This window comes from Saccostrea echinata, unplaced genomic scaffold (genome assembly GCF_033153115.1).
Source record: "Saccostrea echinata isolate AGI-Se365-2 ecotype Australia unplaced genomic scaffold, CSIRO_AGI_Sech_v1 ptg000038l, whole genome shotgun sequence".
Classification (NCBI taxonomy): domain Eukaryota; kingdom Metazoa; phylum Mollusca; class Bivalvia; order Ostreida; family Ostreidae; genus Saccostrea; species Saccostrea echinata.
Window position 1 is genome coordinate 1,054,209 of NW_026889787.1, and position 12,698 is coordinate 1,066,906.

The following is a 12,698-nucleotide window of genomic DNA, read 5'->3' on the forward strand; positions in this document are numbered from 1 at the left end:
ATAAATGCATGACATGCATGTATAACTAGTTTTTGATGTTAGCAATAGGTAGAACCTGAACGTTACAAAAATTGAAAAAAAGATATCAAAAAGGTTATAAAGAATAAAATTTTGGGTTGTATGCTACTGCTCCATGATCAATATCACATTTCGATGGATTAAAACAGAGAAATGTAGTACATGTAAATATGAATACATGTATTTTAAACATCTAGACATATTATTTTGGCAGAAAAATAAAACTTTAAAACATTTTTGATATTAAAACGTCAAATTTGTGGCTAACAAAAATGATAAAACAAAGTCAACCAGAACAATAGCATTGTGTTGAAGGAAGTCTTTGTGGTGGCGAGGCCACCGCTGGTACCACATCGATAGCCATCATCCACAAACTCTATTCTGCCATCTAGCGTGTTATATAATGGCGACATGTTAGCCACGTAGGCAGAGAAAGCCTCGGTGTCCAAATTCCCTGTAGAAAGAGCAACTTTTTTAATAACTAAAATCCTTTTACACAAGTTTTATTGATAGCAATTACATTCAATTTTTGAACTACAATAGTGGTATTGAAGGTCTCCATCTGTAAATAAAATTTAAGCCTTTTTATAAACGTTTCTCAGTAAATTTTATATATGTATATAGCTATGCAGTGTAATTCAATCAAACATATGACTCATTCTTCAAAATACACAAATTCCCCATAAACCACTGTGTCAACAGAAGTTTTCTAACAACCCGCGTACACGGATTGATATTTTTATCCAATATTACATGTAATCAGATGTATCATTATTTTATTATCTTACATTTAAATAAAAAAAACTTGTATATTACTTACCTACTATATATTTCTGCCGAGCGTTGTCTCTAAGAACAGTATAACCATCACCGCCGGATAGAAGAAAGTTTGACACAATTATTCCATACATTTTATCGTCATTTAAGGGTACATATTTCGGAACTACACAGTCTGCACATAGAACTTTCACATCTACAACTTTTTGGTTTTCCGGTTTATTTAAGTTGTATTTCACCCTTAATCCTACAAATGGAAAGTATTTATTAGATGAACCACCATTTTTAAAAAAAAATCGTTTTACATCTTAATAATGTACCATTTGTAAAATTTATTTTATGGAGAGATGTCGAATGGAAAACCTAGATTACACAACATAATGCTCTCTCTCTCTCTCTCTCTCTCTCTCTCTCAATATTCCTAACTGCAGAAATGGCCACTATGCACCATTGTTATCCCCTCGCAACGGAGTTAAAAGGGTTTTATTAACGTGTCTGAATGTGTGTTAGTACAGGGTGTTTCATAATATATGTTACAATTTGAATCTAAAATTTGACAAACAAAAGAAAAAGATGCAGACAAATGTTTTCATCATTTTGATGCATGTATCCATTAGATTGATTATGTGCAATTACCAAGTAAAATGTTAAACTCTGGCCGAGAACTCAAACTTTAATGAAAATTAGCGAAATTTCTAAATAGCGTCATTTTTGTTATGTTGAATACTCACTTAACATAATTAATATGATCTCTGCCTATTTCAACTGTAAGAGAAAGTCTTTTTTTATATAAAGTTGTCAAACATTTTTGCGTAGACATTCCTCATTTGAAGTTTTATGTTCTTTTTGAGTGCATTCAGTGGCTGTAGTTTGGGATTTTAGACATGGTTCTTAGGAATCTCTAAAGATAAAGCATAAACATTGAGATCTGGTGAATGCAGGGGTCAAGCTCTATCCTTAGGGTATTGTATTTATGATAATTTGTATGTTGATAGCTTCATTTCATATTTCAAAGTTCAACTTACTCTGTAAATGCTGATAGTGCCAGCATCAATTTCTGAAGACATATTCCTGACACTTTTCTGAGGAGTTTGCTAAACTTTATAAGAGTCTCCATTTTACCACTAAAATTTTCTGTTCTTGAAGTCCTTATTTTTGGGGGCGGGGGGGGGGGTCCTTTTATTTATCGCATATTGTAAGTCCCTGTCCATTACAGTAACATTGTAAGTAGCCTTCTGATTAGCATTCAAGAAATCTCCCACTCTTTTGGATTTTTTCCCTTGCGATTTATATGTAAAAAAAAAACAGCTTTACAAGTCAGCAAAACGTTTCTAAGTTTTGACCATTTCGAAAAATATTCAAATTATGACACTGGAGTTGATGTCACAATTAAACATTATAATACCATGATTTCCTTGACTTTTTCACATGGAATAAAAATGCAGGATTTGGTGTTTAAAATGATATATCGTTTGTGTTAAAAATATGATAGATAAGAAAAATACAATATTTAGATTTAAAAATGTAACATATATTATGAAACACCCTGTATATCCTTGTGTGCGTAACGGAAGTTACGGGGTCGATGTGGAATGCTGCCTTGTTTTATTGATATGCTTTTGTGCGAAGGAATGCTCCGCGGTGCCCTTGTTATAATTTTGATTTACCAGATACTTGAAGAAATCCCCCTTCAGGCCACCCCAAGTTGTGCGAGCTGGCACTGTGCTCCAAAGTTGCACGTAAATATTTCCCTTGAAGTTGAATGGTTTCTAGAGTATTCCGGAAAGGTTGTGCTTCATATATGCTCCCCATCGATATCTGTCCTTAGAATAACACAACAAAAAAGAAAATTAATATGCTACATGTACTTATTGTTTAATTTGTTTGTTTGTTTATTTATTCCTTAAGCCATATGGCTTATCAGATTACAACATTACAAATACAGGATGTATAGCACGGAAGAAATATACATACATAAAATATCTACATATACTTGTTTTAACATACGATTGTTTGTATACAATATTTCCAACCAAACATCAAAAAAAAAGAAAAAAAATCCTTAGTTTACAGATGTAAATCTCTAAGTGCTTCTGCTTTTTGGAGGAATTTCCCTATATTACTTAGTTCACTCACATTTTCAGTTGATAATAATTGTAAAAGTTTATACATACTAGGTCTATACCAATAATACTTTTTAATATAAAATTTCCTGTACTCATGATAAAGTGAGCATTTTAATATAAAATGGTACTCAACTTCAACCTCCATTTGACAACAAGAACATAATCTATTCTCCCTAGGAATAATAGTAAATCTTCCCTTCTCAATCATTAATAAATGTGCACTTAGTCTATATTTTGTAATCAATTGAATATACTTGGCTGGAATAGGTTTCATTAAGTAGGATTGCATGCACAGCTTATTTGTTAAATATCTATACACAGAACACTTTGATGACGAAGAAAAAAAAGCCTCACATTTTTGTTGGAAACAGTCAGTTAATCTTTGTTTAAAAATTTTTAAAAATATATTTTTGTTTGTAATATTTTGACAATACCAAACTTCTCCAAACCCTAATGAAAATAATAAATATTTTACATTAAGTAACCAATTATATTTTGTACAAGAACTTGTCTCAATTCTTTCAAGCATATCTAAATTGGTAAATACTTTTCAATATACAATTTTCTGACTCCAATAATTTTAACCAAAACTTTATTATACGAATTTTCCTTTGAATAAAAAGAGGTAAACGACCAAGTTCATTATAGATCATCAATGACGAGGTATTTTTTCTCACTTTCAACATAATTTTGAGATATTCTAAATGTATTTTCTCTATAGCATCACCTTTGTGGAATCCCCATATTTCACTTGCATAATTCAATATACTACTTACATAAGTATCAAACAGAGATAAACAAGTAACAAAGTTAAAATGCACATTTTTCATAGACTTCAAAAGTTTAAACATACATTTCCTCCCTTGAGTAGCCAATTTTACCTGAGATTTATGAAAGTTACCTGTGTATGTCAGAGTGAGACCAAGATAAGTAAACTCACTGACAGCTTCAACTTCCTCATCATTATAATACCATTTAAAACTTTGATTCAATCGACCAGATTTCCTAAATACTACTATTTTAGTTTTACTTACATTTACAGATAATTTCCAATCATTACAATATGAGTAAAGCACATCAAGCATTTTTTGTAATCCTTCAGGAGAATCGGAAAATAATACCATGTCATCTGCATATAACATTAAAAACAATGACACTTCTTGGAGATTAATATCTTGACAATTAGACATGATAAAAGCATTAATATAAAGAAAAAAAGTAGAGGAGACAGTGCTTCTCCCTGAAGGACTCCTTGTTCTACTTTTAAAAAGTCACTAAGATTGTTTTTATATTTCACACAACTCCTAACATTCTTATACAGAGACCATATACTGTTAAACATTTTCCCCTTGATCCCTAATGCTATGAGCTTTTTGAAAAGATAATTTCTATTAATACTATCGAATGCCTTACGGAAGTCCACAAAACAACAGTAGAGTTTTTTCCCATTCGAAAGATGTTTATCAATTATACTTTGCAGTGCAAAAATTGCGTCTATAGTACCAACTCCTGGTCTGAATCCAAACTGTGCATCAGTTAAAGTAGAGTTACTTTCGAACCATTTCATCAGTCTATTATTAAGTATAGTTGTAAATATTTTCTTAGTAAATTCAGATTTGACATAATAAGGCAAAAATTTGCAGGTAGTTATACATGCATTTCGCCAGTTAAAGTTTTACATGTATAGGTGGATTAGAAGGGTTTTATTAATTATGCACAGGTGTAGTTTTACACTTTAATTAAAGATTGACATGAAAGCATGCATGTATAAAATTTGTATTAAATTTTGCGATCTATAGAATGATGATTTTTCTTTTTTTAAATACAAGTTTAAAACATTGATAGAAAATTTCAGCTTTTGGCTGCTTTCATGTTCCAACAGCATAAATTTACATAAACCGCCTTCTAAGTTTATGTATGATTTTTCTGCAATGTCCCAACCGTTAATCCGAACCTTTAAAAAGTAGAACAAGTTTTACTGTTGAATGAAAAAAAGAGAGAAAAAAACCACCAAACAATCAAAACTAAACATTTATTTTACCTCTGGTAAAAGTTGTCCGAATGGATCCTGCGTTGAGCAAAGATATATAAACTTGTGTACCATTGACGTCATCGGTGTCCCTCAAATTATGGTATACGAGACCGTCAGCTATTGCGTTACCTTAAAAATATACAGTTACTACTTAAAGATGCAATATCCAACCGACTGCCCGGGCCATCTTTTAAAAAAATTATTGCCCTCCCCCGACTCAAAACTTTTTTTTACCTTCAGGAAGCAATTATTCTGGAAAGTAAATTTTGAAAATTCAGCAATGGGTCTCCAGGCATTGAGAATATTATGTTTTCTTGTTTTCAGACTAGCTTGACCCTCTACCTTTGACCCTACGATCACAAAATCAATAAGTAAACTACTTATTAAGGTTTATGTAAGTCAAGGCTTTCTAAAAAACTAAATGGAGAAGATCTTAAGCTCAATGTAGTTTGATTTCTGACCTCAAGTCCTCATGACGAAATGGTTCTACTCATTAATGGGTTCCAGTGTACCAAGTGTGATGTCTGTCAAGCTTAGGGTTCTCATAATACTGAGCATATTTATATATTTATACCAGGTTACTTTAACTCTTGCCAATTTACCCTGTGATTCCATATTTAGCAGTCAACTACACATTAGGGGATACCATTGTTCCAGTTTTGATGTCTATCGAGCAGAGGATTCTTAGGATACTGAGCAGTGGGTATTGTCTTATTCCAGAGTACCGTCCTTTCTGATATACTTTATTTTAGAAAAAAAAAAGACTATCAAGATGGTCACGTTGTATATTTTATTTGCTAAAATAAAGTTTATCAGGAAGGACAGTACTTTGATCCTCAACTAAGAGTATGCAAACGTGATACTGAATATCAATAATGGGCATTTACATTTTTCAGGGTACCAATGTACCAAGTTTCAAGAATTAATTCCATGTGTACCGATCATCATACTGACAGAACCACAGATGCAAACCAAAATAAGGTTTTTTCAAGAAGGGAGTAATTATAACATACATGTACTAACATGTACACATAGCGTTTGTACAAATCATTACTGAGTTCACTCATTATGAAAATTTGTCTCTAAAGCAGTGATTTGGGGAAAAAATCTTATTGATACTGTAGTAATAGAATTGCAACACAAAAATTGTCATGAGGTGCACAAATGCATACATCGTCAATTTAGATCCTTAAAAAAAAAGAAATGAGTAAAACAATTCATAGTAAGCGTAAACTCTCTTTTCAGAGGGCGAATAAACCTTAAGCTAAATAAAGCAATGTTTCTGCATTACCCATGTTACACTCTCTCACGCGACATTGCCTATTTCCTTCCAAAGTGACCAGTGTCCGCCCCACTACTGTTTTAGCTGATTTTTCTATGGCGTTGTACAAAAGACTGATCTTGTCTTTTAGGTCTGAGTCTAAAAAAGAATACAAATAAACATTATATTGTTGTAAGATACATAAGGATAAAGCACATTTTTAATAGAATCGAAAATACATGTATTTAATTGTCCAAACTAATGTAGATAACATGTTTATAATACCAAAATACAGAAAAAAATAAGCAAAATGATAAAATATTTTTATTGATTCATAACATAATTGATTTTATAATTTTTATAATTGATTATACATTGTTTTACGTCTCTTTGGAGATTCCAGCTTATAAAGAGACGTACGTATGTAATGACGAAGGGATTAAAATTTAAGTCTATATTCGGCAATCAGGACCAAAAAGTTTTTGTTTGTTGTTTAACGTCCCTCTCTAGAATTTTTCACACATATGGAGAGCTGCAAATTTTAACCTATACTCGGCACTCCGGGATATTAAGCAGTGAGGGATCTTTTTCGTGCCAACATCTTCTGCGACATGGGACCTCGGTTTATACGGTCTCATCCGAAGGACCGTTCTCCACGTCCCACAGTGGGATTTAAACCCGCGACGTAAGGATCAACTCCTTACTCCGCGACTCTAGAGCAGACGCTCTACATGTACCATTGCGCCACGCGGGCGACAGGACCAAAAAGTAATCAGGGTTCTTTATCGTGCAACGTGTTAATAGAAGGAAATGGACTTCAAAATTTTTATGATGTCTCTATTTTTTTATTTAAATATGCTTGTTTGATATGCAACAGAGCCACAAATACATGAAAAGTTTCCGATGGACATTAATGCTGTTATAAACAGGCTCGGACTGAATACTCTTTTCGTGAAACATGAAAACAACATTCTTTGAAACATAATACTCCGATCATACCATCCTTTAAAAAGTTAAAGACCAGACATGTTTTTTTCTGGAAGGAGACATTAATTGAACCTCGATCCCAAAATAATGTTTGGTTAAGAAAAGGTTGAGTCATATCAGTCTTGTGATTCTTGCAATGTTTCTCGATTAAACAGTTGTGGAACGTAAATGAATTATTCACATTTTCTGGAGTCAATATCATTACACTACCGTAAGAAATTTTATGTTCTGTGTCAGGTTTAAACATTCGGTCTTCCCCAATACAAGACTTGGTCACACAAAAATGTTACTTTTTACTTTAAATAATCTTGAAATTTACCAAATGGTTGTATGAAGAAGCAATCTTCGTCTGAAACATGAATGTTTCATGTTTCTAGATTACAAAATTTCACACCTTTACTGTGTGATTTTGATTTTTACGAGTAAATTAAAAACTCTTTAAAGGAAAACTTACTTTGTGAAATATAATTAATAATTATCTGAAGTGACAAGGCTTTTAGAAATGAAGGTATAAAAGTTGTTTAATAAAAAAATTAAAATTTTCTAAATTAAAAGACAGAATCATCTTAAGACAAACTCACTTTCTTCAATAGAGCTGTTGAGTAAAATTGGATTTCCTCCATAATTCAATATTTTTCCATTGTTATCAAATTCAACTTGCAAAAATCCCAGATACTTTCCAAACGCATAATCCTGGACCACTAGAGTTCGTTCACTTTCAGGCTTCTGGATCACATGGGGATACTCTCCGGCGGGCTTTTCAATAGATGGAGGAGTACCTTTAAGTAAAATAATTCATGACTTTTATTTTTCCCATATATATGCCAATATGAATATATCTTTTTTTACGGAGTCCATTATATATATATCTATATATATCTATATATATATCTATCTATCTATCTATCTATCTATCTATCTATCTATCTATCTATATATATATATATATATATATATATATATATATATATATATATATATATATATATATATATATATATATATATATATATATATATATATATGATATATAAGTTCTTGATGCTCAATTGTAAACCAGAAGTTATTTTCATGCCAGTTTCTTAGGTAATGTGATTTGTAATCTGAGTAGAAAGAAAAAGCATTGATTTGTCTCCAGATCATTCGAATATAAATGACCAATGCAAAATTAAATCTTGAATATGGAACTTTTTTATTATCTCTACCGAAAATTACATCATAACTGTAATGAAAAACCTATACATAGTATATAAAGATGAGTGATGATGTCCAAGAAAGCTACACACAATTAGTTACCTATATCTGTAAACAGTATAATGCATTAACTGAATGCAGTAATGTTTTAGTATGTCCACCTATGACTTTATCTAAATATGTAACTTATCAACATTTAAAATATAATGTGTAACCTGAGTATAGGAATGTATTAGTATGTCCACCAATGACTATATCAACACCAGATATCTCTGCAATTCTCTTGTCTACTTCAAATCCTGCATGACCAAGTGCTATAATCTTGTTGACTCCATCACCTGTGAGCTTCTGTACCTCACTGCGTACAGACTCAACTTCGTCGTTAAAAATTAAGGAACCTTTAAATAGTGATTAAGACGTTTCTTTCATAACCTTCAATATATGTATATTAGAAAGAAAACAAATGGACCGTCCAATCCTTTAATTGTTAAATGCAACTAAGGAAAGAATTCATTCTAGTTAATCTAACTTAATTTATTTGTAAAACTATAATTCTTCCCAAAAGAAACAACTAGTCGAGACGGGGTTTTGGTTTCTAAGTAATCTTTGTAAGACTGGAATTCTTACCCGGAGAGGATATGATGGGGGTATCTTTTGTCGTGTATCCCACAATTCCAATTTGTTGACCACCAACCTGAGCTATGTAACTTTTGCTGACGTAAGGAACAATGGAGGGTTCTAGTGAAGTATTGATGTTAGAACTTAAAACAGGGAAGTTGACTTCTTTCAGAAATGGTAAAAGACCCTCGATATTTCGATCAAACTCATGATTTCCCAATGCCTGAAAAAAGAAAAAGGCTGTTAAAATTAACTCTTATGTGATATCTTATGTTTATATTCCTCTTAGTGAGAATGAATTAAGAGCTAAATAATAGGTACGGTTACTTCAAAATCTCATGAAAAGGACTTATAATAATGTATTCGTATTTAATCTCTCAACGAGCCTTTTAAAATGAATTGTTTAAATACATCATTTATCTACGAGTTTTTAAAAAGAAATTATAAGTTCTAAGTATTTGAATATTTTTTTTTTGGGGGGGGGGGGTATGTAAACGTACTTTGATTATAAAATTGAGATTATAAGTTCATAAGTCCTTTTCATGAGATTTTGATAAAAAAAAAAGTTGAGAGGAAAATTATTTAAATAAACATAATAGGACTAGAATAAAGTTTGCAGGGAAAAAAAAAAAACCCACAAAAACTACAGGTATATTTGTAAGAAGCTCAAAGATAAGGGGAATTCAGAATCAGCTCAGAAAGAAAATAAGATAATTTTTTCTCTCAACATTTTTTTTGTTAAGATCAAACATTTTTCTTAAACTAATCATTACATTTTCTTCTACCTGTTTTCAGGCAATATATACGAAAAATCTTAATACACATATTTTTAGATTCGTTGAAGCAGTTAATGATCCTTTTATACTATAAGTTATGTTTGTTTACCATCTGAATTCTTTCTACTTAAGATACAAAGATGTTTCTCCTGATTGTTTTTAAAAGAAAAAACATGAGATATTATTTTGATCATTTGAAATGAACATAAAGCAAAATAAATAAATGAAATAAAAGAAAAACAAAGAAACAAAAAAAAAAAAAACAAAAAAAAAAAAAAAACGAAAACAGAAACCAAAAAACTCACTTATACTTCTTTACTTAAACAAAAAATTGAGTTAAAAAAAGATTTATTAAGTGACTTAAGTTTAAGATGAGAATTTTCCAGAGTTATCAATGTATAATCTTATGTATCTTTATCCTCAGCCTTGAAATAAGATTCTCAGAGCAGGTTTTGATGATATACAATGTATATGAATGACATCAAGAGCGATACGTTTGTATGTTGTTTAACGTCCCTCTCGAGAATTTTTCACTCATATGGAGACGCCACCACTTGCCGGTGGAGAGCTGCAAATTTTGTCCTTTGCTCGGCACTTACGGCCATTGAGCAGTGAGGGATCTTTATCGTGCCAGCACCTACTGCGACACGGGACCTTGGTTTATACGGTCTCATCCAAAGGGCCGATCTCCACGTCCCACAGTGGGATTCGAACCCACGACGTAAGGATTAACTCCTTACTTCGCGACTCTAGAGCAGACGCTCTACCCATTGCGCCAAGCGGGCGACAGAGCAAATTTTGGTGACGTTTTATAACTTCCTACATACTGACTTATATCTTTTTATTCATGCCAAGATATTTGAAGTTTTATGTGATCTTATCAGCCCGGTAAAGGTATGATAAAAATGTGGAAGTTATGATGAAATTAAAGTCCACTTGGGTTTTTGAGCTGTTTGACATCGAGTCATTATCGGTGGAACATAATTTTAATTGGAACAATTACATTGGATCATGAATAAAATTTTTCATTTGTCAAACGTATGAAGTCGATGCTTAGTAATGCAAAATAATTGTATTAATTCATAAAGAATTCATGCATATATGTTAATGTATAACGACGATACAAGAAAATGATGCACATAAGTGAACATTCTAAGTAATAAGGGAAATACAATAAAAAATGCAAATATAAGTGAGCATTCCAAATAAGAAGGGGAAGAAATATTGGAAGTAATTGGGATGGTTTTTTAAACTATTAAAAAGTGAGCTGATGCTTTTGCCTGAAAAGATTTGACCAAAGAGTTTTATATAGATATAGGGAGGCACAAGGAAATTTTATATTTCAGCAGTAAAACTGTATAAATGAAGTGTTCCTACGATTACAATACAATTTAATGGAAAAATCAACAAGCTGTAAATATTTAAAAAGAACTTGCAAATAAAAATAATCTTTCAGATAATAAAGTTTATTTTATGTAGGATGTATTGAGTTTTAAAATTACCATGGCGTCATATCCGAGTTCAGTCATTGTTGTAAGAGTAATGTTTCCGCCATAGTGATTAAACCACAGCGTCCCTTGAAACTGGTCCCCGGCGTCTAACAGTAAAGTATTAGGAAACTGGTTTCTAATTTCTTGTACTTTTGTTTTCATTCTGGCCACACCACCGTAACAATCAAACACACATTGCCTTCCATAAAGATCCATTTCTTGTACACGTGAGTGAACGTCATTTGTATGTAGAATGGTTATCTCAAATGCTGCATATGTCCAAAACACAAAATACGATAAAAGAATAATTAATCCTGAAAATGAAGGAATGGAAGCAGCCATTGTAATAAATAGGGAAACAGGCGGACTGTGGCAGATTTGTTCTAGTTATCACAGAGATACATGATCAGTTCATCATCTTCTTCTCAGCGATAAGTACATGTGAGGTAACAGCGGACGGAAATTTACCTTTTTTGGTTCATTTATAATGAACATGTACTTAAGAGCACACTTTATTCACGACATGCCAAGTGTGCATTTGTGCAGAGTTCTCACTCGGGCATGAAACCAAACGTTGATGATATTGATTTATTCAGAATTTTCACATAGAATTTGCTGTCCATGATGTTATGTTTTGTAAACCTGTTGAACCTTAAGTATGTTAAAAGGACATGCAGTTTGAGGTGAAAATTTTATTTTTTTCCTTATTTTGAGGTGTGCAACTTAATAAAACATAAAAACAAATTTAAAACATGCATATGCTTTTCGATACAACTGAAGGACAGAGGATACAAACAAATTTTTATAAGAAATCTTGATAATAACAACTTGAGTCATTTTATATAGGTTTATTATATATTTGTTATATAATACAGGATTTTTGCATCCCTGATATGAACACAGGCACGCGCCCTGTATTACACACCCTGTATCAGAACCCTTTAATTCACCCTTTATCACACCCTTTATTACACCTTTCCGGAACATCTCTGTATTTTTCATTCGGAGTACCTCGGATCTTTTCCTATTTCTTTCCAAAGTTTATCCAAATTGTAATTTTATTTCATCAGACATATTTTGTTATTCAAAATAATTATTTGTTTGATTTATAATAATTTCATTTCGTATCGCTGAATGCATTTATATGCCTTTAAAAAAGATTGAGAAACGGAAATTCAACAAAAACAAAAACATTCAATTATTAAAAATTCAGTAATTAATTTACAAGTTTATATGATTTTTAGGACACTATTTTCAAATATATAATAAAACAACAATACAAGACAAAATCTGTATCATGCCCCATATCAACCCTCGACCAATATCAGCCCTCTGGCCTTCGGCCCTCGGGCTGATATTGGAGTCTCGGGTTGATATGGGGTGTGATACAGATTTTGCCATGTATTATTCTCTATATAT

General features: G+C 31.8%; 1 protein-coding gene across 1 annotated transcript; it reads right to left on the reverse strand.

The window, feature by feature from the left end:
- Positions 1–281: 281 nt before the first annotated feature.
- LOC133200322 (snake venom 5'-nucleotidase-like) lies at positions 282–11,709 on the reverse strand. The gene is made up of 9 exons (XM_061336141.1): positions 11,292–11,709; positions 9,023–9,236; positions 8,611–8,793; positions 7,783–7,980; positions 6,245–6,373; positions 4,963–5,082; positions 2,463–2,618; positions 839–1,042; positions 282–472 (listed from the first exon to the last, which is right to left on the reverse strand). Exons 1-9 carry the CDS (start codon positions 11,619–11,621, stop codon positions 282–284), a joined length of 1,725 nt encoding a protein of 574 aa, XP_061192125.1. The 5' UTR covers positions 11,622–11,709.
- Between the last annotated feature and the right edge of the window lie 989 nt (positions 11,710–12,698).

Excerpts from the sequence above, each read along its gene's own strand:
- LOC133200322 (XM_061336141.1), bottom strand. The coding sequence starts at position 11,621 with ATGGCTGCTTCCATTCCTTCATTTTCAGGATTAATTATTCTTTTATCG. Across the intron at positions 9,237-11,291 it reads AACTCGGATATGACGCCATG|GCATTGGGAAATCATGAGTT; the intron begins GTAATTTTAAAA and ends TTCTTTTTTCAG. Across the intron at positions 473-838 it reads TCGGCAGAAATATATAGTAG|GGAATTTGGACACCGAGGCT; the intron begins GTAAGTAATATA and ends CTCTTTCTACAG.